This window comes from Macrotis lagotis, chromosome 2 (genome assembly GCF_037893015.1).
Source record: "Macrotis lagotis isolate mMagLag1 chromosome 2, bilby.v1.9.chrom.fasta, whole genome shotgun sequence".
Taxonomy (NCBI): domain Eukaryota; kingdom Metazoa; phylum Chordata; class Mammalia; order Peramelemorphia; family Peramelidae; genus Macrotis; species Macrotis lagotis.
In genome coordinates this window covers 53501705-53524293 of record NC_133659.1, presented here as the reverse complement: position 1 = coordinate 53524293, position 22589 = coordinate 53501705, and the positions used below count along the sequence as shown (strand labels likewise).

Below are 22589 nucleotides of genomic sequence, written 5' to 3'. Positions count from 1 at the left end.
ACCAAATGGAGGAAATCTATTATCTTCTGCCTTTAGTTATTCTTGCAGGTGGATTACATCAGAATTTCCTAGCAACAAGATAGGAGGAGGAGGGGTTGCTACTCTCACATTCCCAATTTCCAATCAATTATACTGTTTTCCACATCTATGATACTGCTGATTTTGTAACCAATTATAGTTTTTTCCATCTATGATGCTGCTTTCTACTTTTGGATACACCCCTTTTATCTATAAAAATGATCTATCAGCCCTCATTAGGGCCTTGTTTGCTGGGGAGGCTGAGAACCCACTTATTAGCAAATCTGAACTTTGATTAATAAATTGATTCTGTTCAAAGCTTTCTGCCTCACTTTACCTTACTTTCAATTGTGACAGATTTTTAGATTATTTCTACATGTTCTTTGTTTAAATTTAGTCATCAAGAGTTTTGGAGATTTCATGTTTTAATTTTGCTTGCTCTTGACTATATTAATTTTCTTCCTATTTTTGCGTTTTCTAGCTCTAAATTTGCCATTATCTTTTCTTGATAATGTACTCTTATAAAGATATTCTCCATCATTGGCTATAAAAATCTCCATTTTTTATTTATAATTTCTCATTACTCCTTTGAAAATTTAGAAAACTATCTTCATTCTATTTTTTTTTAGTGTTTTTTTGCAAGGCAAATGGGGTTAAGTAGCTTGCCCAAGGCCACAAAGCTAGGTAATTATCATTAAGTGTCTGAGGCTGGATTTGAACTCAGGTATTCCTGACTTCAGGGCCAGTGCTCTATCCACTGTGACACCTAGCTGCCCTCATTCTATTTCTTACTATAATTCCTTTATTACACTTTTGAATCATTCTGCATATTAGAGTTGTTCAGTTAAAATTTTAGAATTCTCAAAATAATTGCTGAAATTCTTTCTCTTTGATTATTGGTCATTAAAAAAATTATTTCACTTTAGAGTATTTAGACACTGTACAGGATTATTTTCTTAATTAGCCTCTCTGCTGGTTTTGTCATGAAATCTTTCCCAAGAAGTTTTTGCCTCTTGTTATTTCTGTCTACTTACATTTCTTGCTATCCTCTATCCACCTCTGACCCATTCCTCCAGCTCTTGCTTTTAAGCCATGTTTTCCTGATTGGTAAAAGATTCTCAAAATATAGCTGACTTCATATCCAACATTTTGCATTGCAATTCTACCATGTCATCAAACCTGTCTTACTGGATTTCCCCTATTCCAGAAGGAAAAGGGTCTATCAATCAACTGTCCTACAACTCTACTCACCATCTCTGTGACTTCCCTGATGAAACCACATATCCCATAAGAATGTGTTTGTAGAAGGCAAGGTTTATCTTTTATTTTGTATGTGTATCCCAAAGCTCATTACAGTGCCTAACACATTGCTATTGTTGATGTTCACTTGTTTTCAGTTGTGTTTGAGTCTTTGTGACTTTGGGTCACAAGGGGTATTTTGTGCTATTTGGAATATTCTTGGCAAAAATACTAGAATGGTTTGCCTCTCCTTCTCCAGTTCATTTTGATAAAGAAATGGAGGCAATCATAGTTAAGGGACTAGCCATCTGAGGCTAGACTTGACTCAGGAAGATGAGTCATCCTAAACCCCAACCTGGCACTCTGTTCACCATACTCATCTAGCTGCCTGTTTCACTCACAGTGAGCATTTAATAATTTCTTTTCCCTTCTTTTATTAAATTTTAAGGTAACTGAGGTGAGCTGAAAAAACATGACCTTTATTTAACTATTTTGCTAGAAGTGATGAGGTTTTTTTAAAATAGTTGATTAATGCATCTATACTTTTAAAAAAAACATTACTTCTAATCTCATGTATATTCCATCCCTTCATAAAAAGATTTATCTAACAATATAAAACTATTTATGTATGGTATATTCTTCAGCAAGAACTGATTTTGTGAACAGGCATCCATAGACTATTAATTGTTTCTCTTATAAAATTTATCTTAAACCTGAATTTAGGCATACAATCTCTATTCTAAGTCTTAACTTTGCCAAAATCTTGAAATTTTATGGCACAGAATTTACTCAGATAAAAGAAAAAAAAGAGGAATAAAACTAAAAGACTTGTCATTCTTCCAATCAGATAAAAGATAAACACTGAAAACAATGAAATAATGAGGGACAGAAAAAGTAACATGAAGTTTATGTTATACAAATATGCAATTATTTTCATCTTGGGTTTCCCACTCCATCAGTCTATCTCATATCTCACATGATGCTCATCATCATTTTGTACAAAGAAAGTGTTGTATTTAATTGAATGAACAAACAATTGAATATACTTACCCTTCGAAATGATACAACATAAAAAGTATCTCCTCTTCTTCGGATAGCTTCAAAAAAGTCTTGATAACTTCTAGGTGAGGCATAATAAACTTGCAGCTCACTCCCTGAATTCCTATGGAAACAAGAAAAAAAGAAAGGTATTGCTTGCACATGAATATATTTATGCCTTATGTGAATGCCTTTCATTTTAAGGATACCAATGCTGTCATTTAAACAATTTCTCCCAATAATGTATATTTAAGGAAATAATTGATTACTATAAATAATATTAATTCAATCTAAGACAAAATCTAAAGATCCATATCTGAAGTAAGTGAACATAGTTGACAACTAAGGCCCTACACCAGACTCATATTTCCATTTTCAAGTGGCAAGAGACCAAAATTATGGCAATAGGAATCAAATTATTAGCCTACAATTATATGTAAAAATATGGCAATTTTCTTTGCACTATAATAGCTTTATAAGCAATCATCATCATTTATAAAAATCAAGTCTCACAATTCCTACCCCCCCTTCTAAACAGTTTTATCCGTTTCACAAAATGAAACATAAAAAAACACCAATCAATTATGTGATTTGGTAAATTTATTTTAAAAAATATTTTAAAAAATTACACTGCAATAATTAAACTCCTCTCATTATTAGTGAAATTATGTTTTTCCATGCCATGCCATGCCATGCTATTCAATTATTCCTACTCCTATTCTACATAAAAAAAAATGGTAAATTCTGGAAGAAGTATAATCTAGAGACCAAGTAAAAATGGCACAATAAAGAAGCCATCTCCTTTCCAAATTGCTCCAACAAAAATTGAAGAATACCACTTTAATGGCGCTTGAGAAATTAAAGAAGAAACTATAATGGGTCATCTTTCCAGCTCAGAAGAACAAATTCAATTTATGAATAAGAAGGAAATATGACAGGGGTGGGATGGGAATAGAAATTCATCACTCAGATGTTAGAGCTTGGCAAGCAAAGTGGGAACTCAGCACAGGCCCAGGCCTCTTCCACTGGGGAAAAGAGTGAAGACTTAGTGCTAGAGTCCCAAGTATGGGGTCATCCAAAGGAGATCCGGGACTTAGTCCCCCTTCCCAGTAGAGAAAGAAAAACCTCTCAGAGGTCAGTATCCCTGACTTAGTACTCAGAGCTCCCAGCTAGTCCAGCACAACTGGCATGCTTAGAGCAGACTGCTATAAAAGATAGAATACACAAAAAGAAAGATAAAGACCCATTATAATGATAAAGACCCATTTCCCCCCAAGACAAACCCAGAAGAGAATAATTCCAAACAAAGCCTCAAAAAAATAAGCTTTTGCACAAAATAGATATACATATATAGATATATAGATAGATAAATATAGATATAGATAGATATATGAAATGATACAAGAGATTTGGGGTTTAGTTAAAATAAGATATTATAAATGAAATGCCAGAAGAAAGAATTGGAATGATATGAGAAAAGAATAAAGCCCACATGGCTGACATTCCACCCCTACTTTATTCCAATCAGTATTGATCAGTTTGATATGATTTCACAGAGGTGGTGATTATAATTCTGACTGTAGGCCTCAAACCTGTGAACTACAGAATTTAAGTTCCCTTGTTTAATCATAGGAAGCTATCTAAAGACCTCAATCCTTGTCCTTTGTTCTGTAGACCAAGTCCAGTACAGCAGGGATGACTCAATTACATGGAAAGTCTCCTAGCTATTTTACTGCTCAACATGAGGAGAAGACCATGAATACATAGTCAATAAGTGAACCTGGTTTCTGGCCTTTCTATCAGCTTATTATGAGTGTGCTCATTGTCTTGGTAAGCCTTCCTGAAAGGTCAAGATATGCCCATTAGAGTCTGCTCACTAGACAATTTGTCAATAATGAGGCTGTATTTTGTGTAGACCCTCCTGGAAGGTCAAGGGCAAGATCTATCCAACAATAAGACTCTATTTCTGGTCTATTCCACCTGTATCAAGCACTATAAAACTAAGGCTCTGGAGAAAGGAGGCATCTCAGATGTAAGGAATCTAATGAGATTCATTTCATTAGAGGGAGTCATAGACCCTTTAATAAAGTTCCATTGGTCCAGAGCTCTGCTTATCAATGGTTTTTCTTGCAGAATGAACAATTTTGAAAATCTGCACAAAGGAAGTAGTACAGTGAACTTCCCTCCTCCCAACAGCTTTCCAAATAAATCTAAAAAATGTAGTAGCCAAAATCCTGAAGGGGAAATATCATGTGAATAACTTTTCCAGACCAAGTTGACAAAAGAAAGGTCTTGGGGACACCTAGGACAGGGTCTGGTAAGAAGTGACCAATTGGAATATGTGAATGCTTAAGGAGAAGTGATGTAACAGAGTAAGAGGAAGCCCCAGAGTTGGAACAGTTGCATCTGGGAACTTTGTCACCAATTTCCAAGTTTTGGATCAGATTCAAGTGAAATGAGGAAGGAAATAGGGTGTACTAATGATGTATTATCTTGGGCAGTATTAAGTGAGAGAAGAAAGGTAAGAAACAGCAAGGTGTGATTCCAATAAAAGGAACAGATAAGATTCTCAGGCCCAGCCCAGCCCAGTCTGAAGCTTGAGGAGGAATAACTAAGCTAAAAATAAAAGACTGAAGGGGAGCCTGCAATTCTGTCACTCTAAGCCAGGAGAGCTTCCCAGCTGGCTGATAGGAATTGAGTTCAATAGCAGTAAATCAGACTTTTCCTTAGATGAGACCATACTGAGTTCAATGAAATGTGTGGGTCCCCAGACTGTCCCTAAAATTCTAAAATAACAATATTCAAAACCCCACAAAAGCAACAATAGGTCCAGCACAAAAAACAACCTAGAGTAGTGCAGCAAAGTCCAAACCTAACATTAAATCTGAAATGAGCAAGCAGCCTGGAAGAATGAGCAAACAAAAAGAAATGCAATTACGGTGACAGGAATGCCCAGGACACGAGCCTAGAAGACAATGACTCCAAAATATCTACTGATACAGCTTCAAAGAAAAACTCAGGTTGGTAATATACTCAATGGAATTCCCGAAAGAAATAAAGCAAGAGGTTCCTTTGATTTTTTTAAGAATTAAAATTATTTTTATCAAAGAAATAAGGGTGTTGAAAGAAAAAAAGTAAAAGGAATGGAAAAGGAATTAACAATTTGGAGTAAGAGATATTAAATCATGCCCAAGCAGCAAACCTCTCTGAAAATTCAAATGGACTAAATGAAAGTCAATGATTCTATGAAGACAATAAGAAATGTTAAAACAAGTCAAAAGACTGAAAAAAATAATAGCAAGTTCACATTAGAGAATGCTATGATTTTATCAGAGGAAATGATATTAAAGAAGAAGGTGTATCATCTTCTCTGCCACTATTCCCTAAAGACCGCAGGATCTGATTTGAAGCTGAAACTTTCCATATGTATTATCTTCCCTATGTAAGCCTTTGACAGCTAGGATAGTTCTAATTTTTCCAAAAAGATTCTGATTCTTTTATGTCCTGAGATCATCTTTTGCCAACTATTATTCATATAAGGTGATGGGCATATATGGAAAGTAGACTCAATACAGAATTGGACTACTACTTCGGAATTGGACTATATTTGTCATTGATAAGTTAATGTATTGAGTTAGCACAGTGCTTTACATATAGTAAGTGCTTAATATATGCTTCATCTGTGCATTAGGTACAATCTTCTGTAAAATGATTTGGAACTATGCCCCAAAGTTATTACACTGTACACCCTCTGATCCAGCAATCATAAGATTATATCCTAAGGAGATAAAAGAAGAGGAAAATAACCCAAACCCACAAAAATATTTACATAAACTCGTTTTGTGGACACTAAGAGGATACTCATCAATTACGAAATGGATGAACAAATTATGGTATGTGAATGTAATGGAATATTATTGTGCTATAAAAATAAAGCAATAGAAAATTTGAGAGAACCCTGTGAAGATGTACATGAACTGAAACAGAAGGAAATGAAAAAGATCAGGAGAAACGATTTATACTATAACATTAACAGTGGAAAACAAATAATTTTTAAAGCCTGAAGAACTCTTATCAAAACAATGATAAAAAAAACAACAATAATCAATGATGACTCCAAAAGTCATTCCAAAAGACAAGTTAAATTGCTTCCTACTTCCTGATGGAGAAGTGGTGGACAACTGTGCAGAAAAAGATATACATTTTTAGACAAGGTTCCTATTGAAATGTTTTGCTTGACTATACTTATTTGATGCTACTGCTTTGTTTTTGTTTTTCTGAAGGAAGGCAGTGGGAAGGAGAAAAAAAATGTTTGAAATTGAAAAAAAAATGAAAAATCCTTTAATGCATTAAAAAGATAAAGTATAATCTTTAAGAATTTTTTCAGTGATTTTCAGTTATACTCTTCTGTTTTAACAAATAACAAATACAGTCTCTCCAAAGGCTTAATTTTTCATTATTGAGTTTTCCTCTTTTCTTACCTGATGCTGGTTGTTTCTGTATACTGCACAGCCATCAGCTGAGAATTAGAACCATGTTCCAGAGAATTCTAAAAAACAAAAAAAAATTTTATTATAAAAAAGGAAATGAGTGCTTTTCCATGGGCTCCAATCCATGACTGTTTAAGTACCCTCTGGTTAAGAACATTCACATATAGTCTTTATGCCAAGAAAAATCTATTTAATGGACCTAAATTCCTTACAAATGGGCTTAACAAAACACTAACATCTATACCTGTATGTACATCTATGGGTTAAATAACAAACAATAGTCCCTGAATATCAGCTATGATAAGAAAGAAAGCGATCAAAAGAAATACCACATAAAAGAAAATGTCTGTGCTCTAACTAACAGGCTTCACAAACTTAAACATCCAACATGCTCCACAAATTTAAACATCTAAGATATACTGGGAATGTGACTGTATGAATAACTTTTGTAAAGTGTTATAAATACAAAAAATAAATTATGAAAAAATCTTATTGTTCAGCATATTTAACACTGCTCAATACACATATGAACTGAGTCATAACTCAATACATTAACTTATCAATGACAAATACAGTGCAATTCTGAAGTAGCCTACAATTGTATTGAGTCTACTTTCCACATATGCCCATCACCTTATATGAATAATAGTTGCAAAAGATGATCTCAAGACATATAAGAATGTGAGTCTTTTTTCATTATTATTGTTTTAAATTAGCCTTTCTTTTACCCTAACTAAAAATTAAATTAAAAAAGTTTCACCTATTAAGAGCTTTTCTTCACTGTTCCAAGTTGTTATTTACTGAATATTGTCAGACATATTTCATGTCAGAAGGAAAAAAATTATAATGTAGACTTAGGATCTTAGATTTACCTCCAAAAGACACTTTAGTACAACTCAATTTATGAAGACACCTAAGTTCCATAGGAGGCAAAGAAGATGGAGTGCCGGTTCAAAAGATTCACCTTCCTGAGTTCAAATCTGGTCTCAGACACCTACTAGCTATATGACCCTAGGCAAGTCACTAAATCCTGTTTGCTTCTGTTTCATTCTCTATAAAATGATCTGAAGAAGGAACTGGCAAACCATTCTAGTACCCAAAGAAAACCCAAATGTAGTCATGGAGAGTCAGACATGAGTTAAAAATACTGAACAACAGAAAAGCCTCATAATGATTAAGTGACTTGTCACCAGTTCCATCTGCTATAAATAGCAGATCCATTATTCAAATTTAGATCCTATGATTCCAAATCCAGGGGTAATTCCAATTTCATTAACCCACAAAGGATGAACTGACTGACAAAATGTATACTTAAGGTATACACATCATCCAACTGAGTACTCCCTAGATTTTAACCTGAAGACTGTACTGTCCTTTTAAACATAAAAACCTACCAATGAATTAAACAAAATAAACTTCAAGAAAATTAATCAGAGTTAGGGTAAATATAAGCAGATGGAACAGATTTTATTAGCTGACCAATTTAAATGACTACTGCTATTTTGACAAAAAAAGAATCAGTCAGAGAAGCTATCTAAACTTTCTTTTCTTCTTCTTTTTAGTCTTAAGCATGGCTGAAAGTTAGAAAAAGATAAGTTGCAGAGATAATAAGTAAATGAGAAATAGGTATAAAAGGAACAAAGGACTCTTATTTATGCCAGATCTAAGATTTTTATCATTTAACAAGGAAAAACTGTCCTTGGCTTTATACTTTTTAAATATCATGAATATTTCATAACATTAGCACTGATCTGCAGTGCTGTATGTTTTAAAAAAATGTTTACTATTATAAATCTGAATCATTCATTTATATCTTATTTTTCCAATGGTTTAGAATTTGCTTATTAATCTATAATGATGAAAAACCTACTTAACAGGTTGTTTTTTAATAGAGATGATTTAAAGTTAAAACTTTCATTATCAGTATCAATAAATAATGAATTAAGCAAATAAAATACATAATTAGGACTTTGTCAAAAGTGATCCATGGATTCCATCCATGACAAAGACTTCTAGATGGAAATTCTTTATATGAAAATTCTTTCCATATTTCATATTCCATATTTCAATATGATGAGAGTCTAAGACTGAATTCTGCTTTACAATAAATAGTATTACAAGACTTTTATATATGAAAGAAATCTTTTTTGAATCAGTTGCGATATCCTAAATGTCTTTTAAAATGTTAATTAATAAAGCATAATAAATCAGAAGAGATAGTTATAATTCCTTTACAAAATGGGGACTGGGAGAACTAAATATTTATCAACTTAACAGAAACCAATTGCCAATAAAGTTTGGAATGAGATTTTTCAGATGATTTAAAAAAAATAAAAAGTATAACATAGCCAGGATCTTTCTATTTTGTTCATACCTGGATTCAATAGGCCAGGCACCACATTATCATAATGAGCTTAATCTGAAGCCTTCCAAGTTTTCCTCCCTAGCCCTCTTTATTTCAAAATGACTTAAACTCTTTCATTTTTTGGTCTGTCCACCACTAAGGTTGTCTTCGTCTTCCTAGGCATCTCATTATTGCCCTCTGCTGTGAGACAGAGAGTACAGACATCAAGTAGAAGAAAACAGAGATCATGAGAAGGGAGTATAGAGGAAGTAAGCTGAATTCAGTTACTTTCCTCTATTTCCTGTATCCCTACTTGTCAAAGTTCAACTTTAGTAAAGTTTAGAATAAGGCATTATATTTATTCATTCTCAAGGAAGGAGACAAACATATGAAACAAAACAAATTTAAAGAAGCATACCACAAGGCAGGCCATGACTATGAGCTAAGTCTTTTAGTTGCAATAACTAAAATTTCTGAACCAAAACTGGGACAATATGCTCTAACAAAAAATATTCCTTCCTAACCATCTTTTTTACAATGACTTTCTTTTCTTGGAATCTGGGCATATTATATGGTCACCATAGGTGCTCTGAGTTCATAGGATGGAGGGAATAATTTGAATGATCTGATATAGAAAGACTTTAGGAAGAAAGAAGAATTTAAATTTTTATTTGAAGAACAGATAGTAATTATATATGTACAGTGGCTGAGGCAAGAATTCCAAATGGGGGAAAAAATATTAGATTTGGAGGCAAGAAGGATTTGTGCTAAAAGAAAGTGAGTATAAGAGTAACTAATTTTGTTGAAGAAAAGGATTCATATACAGAAAACTGGAGGAAATGAGACTACAAAGGTAGACTAGAATCAGATTATAAAGATTTTGATTTGACATATTAAATAATTCTTTTTTTCTTTCTTTTTCATACATATTCTTTTTTTTGGGGGGGGGGGGATATGGCATCTGGGATTAAGTGACTTGCTCAGGGTTACACAGCTAGTAAGTATCAAGTGCCTGTGACCACATTTGAACTCAGGTTCTCCAGATGCCAGGACTGATACTTTATGTTCACTTAGTTGCTCCTTTATCTTACAAGTAACAGAAAATCATAAAATCAAGCCTGGTTTTTCCCACCCTACAATTTAACCTGCTCCATCACTGGAGTGAAGTAGAACCATTAATAACTTCCTTCTTGTCCTATGGGATTCAAATCATTTAGAATTTCTGGGTTTCAATTTCTCATGTATAAAATGGGACAATTGGATCAATGACCTTGAGGGTCCCTTCATAAGTTAAACTGATGATCCTATAATATGTGTTTCAAGTGGGAAGGGTAACTAACAATTCCCTTTTGCTCAAGTCAATTGATTTCTACTATCATGGAGAACAATGTCCATGGTATGGCTCCTAGACAGTCCTTAGAAATCAACAATATGGAAAAACTGAAACCTGAGGCATTATTTCTCCCCCCACACACACACCCATCAGGAATAGAACCTGATTATAATAAGTTGTTAAAAAATTAATAATGAGAAGGAAAGGGAAAAAACATGATAAATAGCTTCTATGACAACAGAGAAGATCTGGGTTCATAACTAAGAAGAAAAGAATAAAATATAAAAAGTCACTTTTTTTTAAGTTTGTTTTTTTTTTTGCAAGGCAGTGGGGTTAAATAGCTTGCCTAAGGCCACACAGCTAGGTAATTATTAAGTGTCTGAGGTCGGATTTGAACTCAGGTACTCCTGACTCCAGGGCCAGTGCTCTATCCACTGTGCCACCTAGCACCCCAAAAATCACTCCTCTTTAAAGAAAAATGTCAGGGGTGGCTAGGTGGAGTGGGTTGAGGGAAAATTGGGGGAAAAGATCAATCCAAGAAAATGTAAAAGCTTAAGGAAGAAAGTAACTCCTTAAAAACCAATATTGAATTAAAGAGATGCTAATGATTGCTATAAGAAACCAAGAAATAATCAAACAAATTTAAAAGAATGAGAAAAGTATGAAAAATCTTAGAAAAACAACTGTTCTAGAGGCTTGAGGAGAGACACTGTAAGAACTGTTAAGACTACCAGAAAGAAACAATTTCAAAAAAAAAAAGTCTAGTTACAATATTGTAAGAAATCATTAGGGAAAATTGTCATGAAGTTCTAGAATGAGAGAGTACAGTAGAAATAGGGAAAAAAATCCACTGATCACCTGAATAAGATTCCAAAATGAAAATTTACAAGAATATCTCAGTCAAGATTTGAAGATTCCAGATTAAGAAGAAAATGCAATAAAAACAAGAAAAAAAACAATTTAAATACTATGGAGTTACAGCCAGAATAACATAAGATTTAGTAGTTGTTACATTAAAAAACCAAAGAGGTCTTGGAATATTATATTTTTTAAGAGCAAAGGAGTTGGATTTTCAACCAAGAATAACCAAGAATGAGTATAATCCAGAATGGAAAACACAAACAAAAATGGACATTTAATGAAAATTTTGACAGTTAAGATCTACAAGAAACATAAGGTAAATATTAAAGATCAATTATATGGGACTCAATAGTCAAACTACTTTTATGGGAAAATATTATTCATACTCTTAAGAATATAATCAATATTTGGGTGGTCTGAAAGAGCATACATAGAGCTGAGCATGATGAATTGGGTCAAAAAATTAAAATTGGGTAGGGAGAGGTAAAATGGAGCAATTATCTCATAAATGAGCAATGAATGGAAGAACTGTTTCAATGGAAGCAGGTGGGGGTAGAGGACTGGTATTGCTAGAACCATTTTCTCATCAGAACTGAGCTAAAGAAGGAAAAACACATATAGAAGTGTTTAAAATTTTTCTAAATTTATAAAGAAATAAGAGTGGGGGAAACAGGAGGGTAGAAGGGCAGGATGAGGGCGGAATTTTAAAGGAGAGAGAGTAGATTAAGGGATAGGAGCTTATAGGGGAAAGGATATGGGAGGGATTCTTACAAGTGCAGATGAGGGAAGTAGAGGTTAGAAAAATCAAACGTGAGGGGAGAGAGGGTAAAGAGGGTGAGAAGGATTAATGAAGAGGAAAAATAGGATGTAGGAAAACACACAACTAGTAATTATAACTTTATGAATAGGATGAACTCATTCACATAAAACAGAAATGAACAGCAGAATCAATTAAAAATTAGAATCCAAAAATATGTTGTTTATAACAAAAACATTTAAAAATGAAAGATACAGACAGTTAAAATAAAGGACTGAAATAGAATTTATTATGCTTTAACTAAAATTTTTTTTTAAAAAGAAGGGATAGCAATCATGACCTCAGATAAAATTAAAGTTATAAATGATTTAATTAAAATTAAAAATAAAAATAAACAAGGAAACTATCCTATGATAGAAGACACTATAGAAGGGGGGGGGTTGAGATGATAGAACAGAGAGTAGATTGAGGAGAGGGTAGTCAGATACATCACACTTTTGAGGAGGGGTAGGGTGAAAGGAGAGAGAGAATAGAATAAATGGGGGTGGGGAGGAATAGAATGGAGGGAAATACAACTAGCAATAGCAACTATGAGAAAAAATATTGAAGCAATTTCTCAGATGGATTTATGATAAAGGATGCTATCCATCCCAAAGTCAGAGCTGATGGTGTCTGAATGCAGACTGGAGCACATGTTATTTTCTTTCACTTTATTTTTCTTGAAGCTCCTCTTTGGGGAGAGAGGAGGAGGGAGGATTATGTTTACTTTTACAATATGACTATTGTAGTATTGTGGGAAAAAAATAAAATTTACAATAAAAAAGGACTTGCACGAAATAGTTAAAAATGAAATAAGTACAACCAAGGGAACATTGTACACAGTAACAAAAAAACCTGTTCTTTTGTTTCCTTGAATGGGGGGCTGGTAAGGAAATGAGGTTAAGTGACTTGCCCAAGGTCATACAGGTAAGTATTAAGTGTCTGAGGCCAGATTTGAACTCAGGTCCTCCTGACTCCAGGGCCAGGGCTCTATCCACTACAATGCCCCCCAGCAACACTTTCTAATAATGATTTTGAACGAACAAGTCATTTTAAGTATTATAAAAACTCAAATCAGCTACAAAAAAAAACCTGATAACAAGAAGTGTTTAAAGTATGATTTTACATAAAATATACACATTTTTGCGTCTAATGGTAGGCTTCTTTAGAGGAAAGTGAGGAGGGAGAGAAAAAATTGCACAGGAGACAAGAAAACTTAGAAAGTAGCACAGAAAAACAGGGTTGCTTTGAAAATGATGTGGAGTATTTCAGTTTTCAAAAAAGTAAACTGTGAAATGAAAATTCATGATTTTATATTGAATCCTCTTTTTATGTTGTACTATGTACATAGAAATGTTCCTTTTTTGTCTTTCTGTATTTAAATTCAAAAATGAATTTTAAAGAAGTTTCTTAAAGATGCTAAGAAGCTAGGAAATAGCAGGAAAAAGAATTGAAAAAAGTAATGTGTCTGGATGACCTCCAACTTCTTACTCAATCAATAATGGTCACAAGTTGCCTGTAATTTTTTAAGCTAGGCAGTTTGATTATCAATAGTAGTTTTCTAGGAATGTCAGCTTCTTCCTTTCCTTTCTTTTATTTTTTCTGCTAAATATTATAAAATCAGAGTTATAAAGGAAAGGAATCAATTAGATACAATGGTAAAATGTTAAAATAGAACAAAACAAAAACCAACACAGTTAAATAAATCATCAAAATTTTATAGTATACCTTATAAGATTTTTGGGTCTCTTCAGAATTTGAAGGAGGCTAAAGAGGAAAAAATGGAAAGAAATGAGACATGCTAGAAGAAGCAACCTACAGCACTCCACTGTAAGAAGAAAAACTACTGCTCAGTCTCTTGAAGTTATAATCCTTAACCTGTCACCAATATGTGTGTGGGAAGCTAAGAATTGGCTATAACCCTCTGACCTAAAATTAAAATTCATACATATCATACTTCTCTGTATGATAAATGACACTCATTAGTCTAAATCTCTAGTTTCTTTATTGAAGAATAAATTACTACCATAGTATGTTTTCACTAACATATAAAGAAATAGAGGTTTGACATAAAACTACAAATCTCTTTAAGGACCCACAAGGAATTAAGGCCAAGATCCTTGGAAACACCAATGACTCCCAGACCATAAGCCTTACTTCCAATCTGGCTTCTACAGTCATCATTCAGGGTTACAACCCTACTAATTTCTGCAATCTAGAGTTTGCCATCCCCATCTAGTGAGCATATACCAGGTAGATTTTCTGAGGCTCGGGAGTCAGTCCAAGACCCTTTACAGGAAGGAGGAAGGGAATGAAGAAAGAAGGGAATGAAGGACAGAGGAACTGATAAAACCACACACACATACAGAACTGCAATTAAGACAACTATTTAAATAATATTATGTTATTCAATCTATTACCATAATTAAAACGTATTTTATTTTTACCTCTATTTCTAAATACTAATAAAACTCAATAAAAGGTTAATAGCAATCAATGAAATTTGATCAAAAAAGATAACAGAAAGGCAGTTAGATTGTGTAACAGATAGAGCATCTGCCCTGGAGCCAGGAGGACCTGAGTTCAAATACAGCTTTAGATACTTAACACTCATTAAATGTGATCCTAGGCAAATCACTTAACCGCAATTGCCTTACCAAAAACAAAACAATAATATAAAAATAATAGGAAAAGAAAAAAGAACTAAAGCTTCAGAAAGTAGATAGTCAAAGAATCAAAGTGCAATGATTACTGAGCCTCAGAATATCATCCAGGGCTTAATTTTTTTTTTTTTGTCATGGGCCACTTTTAAAACAATGTTTTTAAATGAATAAAACAAAACACATAGGATTATAAAGAAAAACATATTTTGAAATAGATAGCAAGAAAAAAATTTATAACAATTTCTTGAGTTCCAAGTTAAAACTCCTGATCTAATCCAACTTTCTCATTTTACAAAAGAAACTTGCTCAAAAAGGTTAAATGATTTGCCTGGGACACATCTGGTAGTGGGGGACAAGGGTTTTTCACTTCCAATCCTGTACCCTTTCCACTCCCAGATAATAAAAATTTTTAGTACTCAGATAATAGTAGCACTGACTATATATGCACTATATGAGCATATTTCTTTTTGTCATAAAAAAATCAAAATATACCTGTAGCACACGTGTTTTCTGTTGCTGACTATTTGACATTCTTCTTGACTTGGTCCTCTCTACCTCATGTCTATGAACCCATCCTCGGAGTTCGTGATTCAACCTATTAAGTAAAATGTTTAATTAAATATGCTTCTAAAAATAAATGTTTCTCTGTGGTTACAAATGAAAGATACACAATACTCCCACTATTCTGAATAAACAAAGACATTTAATGTTTGCTACTTTTAACATAGCATTCATATTTATAAGACAGTTTATTCACGATCATAAGTTCAAAACTGAAAGGATATTCACAGCTTAACACCTAACAAGTATAAATAGTAGAAGCAAAAATTTTCCATTAAAAATGATTCCAAAGTTTTCCTCTACTCTTGAACTGTGCAAGCAAGCATCTCAGAAGAACTTAGTAAACCTCAAGATTTCTAATTACAAAATGATGGGTGAAAACCTTTGAAAAATCACAATACTGAAGATAGCATATAGAAGCATTCAAGCTAAAATCTTCCAACGATTCCTTCCAAAAAATTTTAAAATAACCTGTTAAATCAAATTCTGAAGCAACACAGGTAACAAAAGGTGAAGTGAGACATTCTTCCAGACCTAGGTAACTTGGGAAGTTGGAGAGTTCTTTGACACTGGGCTATCAACTGGCATGGTGTGGCAATCCCAGCTGTAGACCTTGGAGGCAATGCCAGCAGCAGAAGGAGCAGGACTGCCATGCTGAGACAAGAGGAGTTTGGAGAACTAGTCAGAAAGGTATTATAGGATATCCCTGGGCTGGCCCTGGGCACAGCACTGGGTGTCACTTGGCAAATCCAAACAATTTGTTTTCATATAAACCACAATTTCTTCATTTCAAAATGCTATAATATACTTCAGTATGTGACTCCAATGCAAGGTCCTCAACAAGAGAGGCTGAGTTTCATTCTCATTTCTTTACTCCCAGTTCCTAACATTCCTGGTACATAGGAGGGTCTTAATAAATGCTTACTAAATTCAAATGAATGAGTTACAACCCTAGAAGTTAAGAGTTATGACCACTCAAGTTATGACTGGGAGGAAATCAAGTGAACATGAGATACATGTTATTAGTAAGAAAACTTCTCTTTCTTGTCCAGCCTGATGATTCTCAAAGATTCTGTGCTGGGGGTATTGCTAACATGCCACCATTAAGTGTATAGATCCTACACTCATAACCAGAAGGGTGAACACACATCTCCTCACTGTCTCACAGTGTTGCCAGTGTGGCCAGCTTATTAAACCTCACCACCTCATGGCAAAAGAGAACACGACACTGTGAGCAAAAGGTTTGAGAGATGCTAGTCAGGACAAGACTGGGTGATCTGATTAGAGAGAATTGCTGATTACAGACAACTTTCCAGATATTCTCATACTGACCAAACAGCACTTACCTGAGAGACTCTGTACGGTTAATTATTGGTTGACATGGCGGTGGAGGAATATACAACAGAGGTTCCTCAGTGACTACCATCAAAGCTTTGTCATTAGAGACAGATTGATCATATCTGAAACATATACATGAAATCACTTATTTTGTTATAATTCTAGAGACTGATAATTACAAAACAAGAAAATTATCACCATTATAGTACTATAGCCAAATTAGAAAATAAAGAACTTAAAAAAGAGTAGGAACAGCAACTTTATGAAGAACAAATGGCAATCTGGTCTCAGATTTTACAGCCTTCTGTGGTACTGTTACAACCTCCAGAAATGGACTAAAAGATCAGTTTTAAAAAAGTAATTCTCTTTACACATAACATAAATCAAGAATAATACTTAAGCATCATGTGCACTATTAAAAGTAATAAATATGACCACTTTAAGAAATATATCCTACTTCCAATGGCCTGATCTGCTTATATGAGATTTACTAGTAGGAATCGAGTTATAATTAGAAGAGCAATGTAGAAGCAGTAAGGAGTCAGAGGTAGTAACCTTACTGCCATCCACCCTTTCCAGAGCAAGTTGATAATTGCCTTTCCTATCTGGAATGGTTATATGGGTATTTATTATTTTATGAAAACTAGATATACTACTATACAGGCTCTTAAAAATAGAAAAGTAACTCCTTTAGTATATTTAGACATACTCAATTTCATTTATATGTAATTTGTAATAAAGATCTATTATGTAATTAGTAAGGTGAATTTATATGTTTAACTTATAGAACTGAGTCAAGAATAAATTTATTTCCTCAAAATTGTGAGTAGGAATTATTTCTCTCTCCCCTTTGGCCCCTGTCACATCCTACCCCACCTCAATAGGTGAGAAAGAAATAATGCCACATATGGATGACAACATGACAGAGAGAGGAAGAAGTCAACATAAAAGGAAGTGGTTGGAGAAGAAAGTCAATCCAGCACTAGGCAAAAAGAGTAGACTTCTAAATGCATCAGACAGTGAGGCTAATTGAGAACAGTGAAAGATTGAAAGAATCCTTCTATTTATTTAAAAAAAAACACACATTCACATACATAAAAGAATATTAAAAACTATGTTCTTGCAGACTACTCCAAAAATCCCTCTGAATACATATTTCTGACTTATTACCTTCTTTCCATGACAGACAAATTCTAGTAATGATTTCTGCACATCTGTGTCAATGAGCTTTGTTCTGTCAGCCAAAAATGTTCTTTTGGAAAGGAAAAATATGATAGGAGAAATACTAAGAAAGAGACTGGGTGGAGTTGAAGGAGAAGGAAAAGTGAGCTCTATAAGCCAATGTACAATCTGGAAACAATTAAACACACACTAACCCTGAAATGGTCTGTGGTCCAGGAGGTTTGTGAATCATTTTACATCAAGTGAAAACACCCTCTACAAATGATCCATTAAAGTCACATTAGACAACACTTAGAAGATAGAAAATGTCTGGAGCAAAGTCTTAAATACAGATTCTAATGACATGTGTATAAGAAAACATTGTCACAAATTTCTAAGATTTTAAAAAATAATGTACTTACAATATAATGGGCAAGTCAAGGTATGTAGTTACCAAGTCAGGAACTATGGACATATAATTTGATTCTTCATTTTTTAATCTCATACCCAAACCTTTTATTTTTAAATAAGCATTATATAAAATAGATTTCATTAAGAAAACACAGCTTTGCTGGGTAAGTGGTAAACAAATTTCTATTTTAATGTTAATGCATATTTGACCCCTTCAGAATGCTTTTCATGCAACATTGGGCATCTTATCTTCAATACTGAGGCACAGTCAAAACAAAATAACACCAGGTTAGTGCATTGCTGTAATTCTTTCTTAGGGATTTCAAAATTCAAGTATATATTCTCACATATCATGATATGAATGGACAAAAATTATAATTCTATATTTATTAGTTACCAGGTGTCCAAAAATATTAGCCTTGATGACTTCCAAAGCAAAAAAGAACGTATCTTAAATTTCATGCTCTAGTTGAAGCCCAAGATTAGGCCTACAATTCACTAAGAAAAATTCAGAATGCTGCATTCTAAACTATACAATCTCTTTTGGTGAAGCAATCTAATGGTTTTATATTACAAAAATAAGTCTGAACCTTGTAAATTTAATAAATTCTGTATTACCTGAAATGTAGTCCAATTGTTTCATAGTTCAGCAATAGAATTTTATAAATAGCTATGAGTGTTCAAACCCCTCCTGAACCTAAAATGCTACATTTCAAAACTACTTAATCTTTGACAAATCTCCTGTGGAAAAGGGTAGAACTTCAAAATCATGGCTCATTTTAGCAAAATTAAAAAGTTCGGGAAGAACCAGGAATCTTGCTAAGTGCTTGGTCACATTAATTGTTACTGGCAAACAGAAATCCAGCTTCTCCCACATGAGTTTTGTTTCAAATAACTGATCAATAAGCATTTATTAAGCACTAGGACCAGGCCAGGCACTGGAAAAAGGGAAGAAAATAAGTATTTACATAACATCTATGATATACCAGGCACTCTACTGAGAGCTTTCTCAGGGATCTAATTTGACCCTCCCAAGGGAGGGCAAGTGATTTGCCCTGGGTCCCACTGACTCCAGACCTACTACTTAATCCACTGCACTGCTTCTACTCCTTGGGATACACAGAATGAAAGTCAAACAGTCCCTGTCCTCTGACAGCTTACAATATGACCATGTCATGTACACATGTACAATCAGAAACAAATGAATACAAGATGATTAGATAATGAATGAGAGGGAGGCAAATGCAGCTAGGTCATCAGGAAAGTTTCACCTAAAGGGCATCCAGAAGAGGAAGGGGAGTATATTACAGGCAGGGGCATAGTCAACCCAAAGGTATGGAGACAGGATCGATGGAGCATAGGGTAAGAAGGGCAGCATGACCATTGAGTGCCTCTGCTCACCCTCTCCTCCTTACGGTGTTCACAATACTCCCTTTCAAAGGGGAATTACATCCTCCCAACCTTTCACATACATACGTTTAGGAGAAAAAGCATGACAAAGTGGTTAGGAGACATTCTCAGAGCCATTAACCCCTCAGATAGACCTTCCCTGGGCAAAGTGGCCCCGTCTCAGTCTCCTGGGGCTCAGGAAAATGCCCTCAATTATGAGTTACAGTGAAGCAGCCAACCTGCATTGCAGTTTGCTCACCAGAGACTTCCCTGTGTGCTGTGGCCCTGAGAGAGCTCATAAGGCTACTTGAGTAAAGGAACTGTTGCTTTTTCTTTCTTCTATCTTTTTTTTTTTTGAAGACTGCCTGGCAAATAGTCGATATTTAATAAATTCTTATTAACTGACAAACATGAAGACCAGTAAATAAGAACCACTAGGATCTGGATTAGGTAATAAATGTGGATGAAATGAAGGGGATGGGGCCTACAATTCCATGGCTATGATGTTAATTCTCCTAGTTGATACAGATTATGGCAAGAATGGATCAGAACCATCCTCACCTGCTCTGAATCATTACAGTATGGCACAGTCAATAGCAATAAAGTTTTTAATTATTTTTCCTACTAGATCTTGCTATATACAAGTCTATATTTCTAACATGGGCTTGTGGGGCAAGGTAGCACAGTGGAAAGAACACTGACTCTGAATTCAAATTTGGCCTCAGACACTTAATACTTACTTAGCTGTGTGACTTTGGAAAAAGTCACTTGAGCCCATTGCCTTGTAAAAAAGTAAAATAAAAAAAAATTCATGGCATGGACCTGTCTGTAGATTAGAGTGGCTCTGTTCTATTCTTTATTTTTTTAAGTTTTTGCAAGGCAATGGGGTTAAGTGGCTTGCCCAAGGCCACACAGCTAGGTAATTATTAAGTGTCTGAGGCCAGATTTGAACTCAAGTACTCCTAACTCCAGTGCTCTATTCACTGTGCCACCTAGCCGCCCTGCTCTGTTCTATTCTTGAAAGTATGTTATTAAATAAGGAATTTTCAAAAACAATGCTGTAGTACAGGCACTAAAAAAAAAAAAAGCTAATTCAACATTTTATTCCTGAAAAGATAGAAAATTTCAACATATAGGTTGTATACAGTTCATTAAAGGTCCATAATTTATTTATATAATTCCAATCTTCAAAGAAAGAAAACAAATATAATGAGAATGGGTGAACTGAGGCACTTACAGGCTTCAAGTCAGTTTTCTCAGGTATCCCATATGCATTTCTAGCCTCATCAAAGCACCAGTCACCCAAGCTTCAGCATATTTTTCTTATATGTTTATACCTAAATATCAACCAGTCCTTTTTTTCCTAGTTCTGCCATTTACATGTGGGTAGAAAGATTAAAAGATCATATCATAATGACTGCCTTTAGGTTTGCAAAGCATTTTAAAATATAATTTTAATTAATCTTTACAACAACTCTACAAAGTAGGTATTAAGTACTACATTCTCTATTATATAAGACAGATGAGTAAACAAATTCAAAGAGCTCGGGTGGCATCTTCAAATTTAACCCAACAGAATTTTCTTATTGTTTCCCAAACTTGACATTCCATTTCCTCTTTCTATCACTATGCCTTAGCTGGAGCTGCTCTTAGAAACCATCCTTCCATCCAAGGTGCCACCTTTTACCTGAGACTTTACTTGAGAGCTCTTGATACCCACTTCCTCTCCCTAGCTACCTTCCCTTCAAAACTGTCTTCTACTTATCTTACATTTTGTATGTGCACATGCATACACACACATACACACACACACACACACACACACACACACACACACACACACATAATATTCCCTTTTAGGATGTAAACTCCTTGAAGGCAAATATAATTTCATGTTTATGGCTAACCCAGTGCTTTGCTTGGCACTCAACAGACAATTATGCTTAATGATCTAGAAAAGATGATGATGATATTTGTCCTTCATTTTTGAAGATGACCATGACATTTATGCATGTGAATTAGATCTGAGGGAGGGGAATGCTGTGCTAAAACACTAGACTCACTCTCTCCTCCAGAGTCATCTGGGTCCACTGGTCAGATATGAATCAGATGACTAGAGATGCCCTAGATGTGAGATAGGGTTAAGGGATTTGCTCAAGGTCACAGCTAGTTAGTGTCACGTGTCTGAGATTAGATTCAAACTTCCATCCTCCTGACTCTAAGGCCAGTACTTTATCCACTATGCCACCTAGCTGCCCTAGATAGGCTTCTACCACTCCCTCAAGCCAGAATTGAACCAGTGATCTAAGGATGACCACACATTTGATTTCTATAGTCCTCTGCTCTACCAGCTGAGCTATGGAAAGGGTATCTATTAAGCCTCCTAGACTATGACATCCAAATATGCCTGTTTACATCAAAAAGTGCTATTTTTTATATAGACAATGACTTAAGGAAATCACATTCAAAGATGAGGAAGAATTCAATAAGTGAATAAAAAGCTTCAATGAAGGGGAGGGTAAGTAATTTATAGATCATCTCTTCTAATCTTCCCATTTTTACACATAAGGAAACACAGAAAATAAATGATTTGATTGGGATCATACCACAAAATTACCACTAAGAGCTGTGAATAAAAAACAACTTTTATGATATCATATTAATTCTGCTTTTTAGTTTCATTAGGTCAACTAAGAAGTCAAACTATAACAGATATATACAGACTCACCTGTAATTGTTTTTCTGGATGACACCATCAACTTCTCTTGGAACTGAATCCTGTCCTTCAGTAGCTGAGAATTCTAAAAGATGTCTACTCTGATGTGCCGGGTTCATATTAGAAGTCACTGTGCTGGAATCCCGCTCAAACATACTGAAAAATAAAAGTATGGAATAATCAGTATAATGAAAATAAGTTACATAAATGAATGTTCTAGGCAGCCAGGAA

General features: G+C 34.3%; 1 protein-coding gene across 5 annotated transcripts in view; it reads right to left on the bottom strand.

Annotated features, from left to right (window-relative positions):
• ATF6 (activating transcription factor 6) overlaps positions 1-22589 on the bottom strand; it is a 281713-nt gene that overhangs the window by 178384 nt on the left and 80740 nt on the right. For 3 of the 5 annotated variants that reach the window (XM_074221840.1, XM_074221842.1, XM_074221843.1), the window contains exons 10-15: positions 22371-22514; positions 16690-16803; positions 15275-15377; positions 13848-13886; positions 6777-6844; positions 2308-2419 (exon numbers count right to left, since the gene is read on the bottom strand). In XM_074221840.1, coding sequence (XP_074077941.1) covers positions 2308-2419; positions 6777-6844; positions 13848-13886; positions 15275-15377; positions 16690-16803; positions 22371-22514 — 580 coding nt within the window. The remainder of the gene's footprint in view (positions 1-2307; positions 2420-6776; positions 6845-13847; positions 13887-15274; positions 15378-16689; positions 16804-22370; positions 22515-22589) is intronic. The other 2 variants (XM_074221841.1, XM_074221844.1) reach the window with 1 other exon arrangement.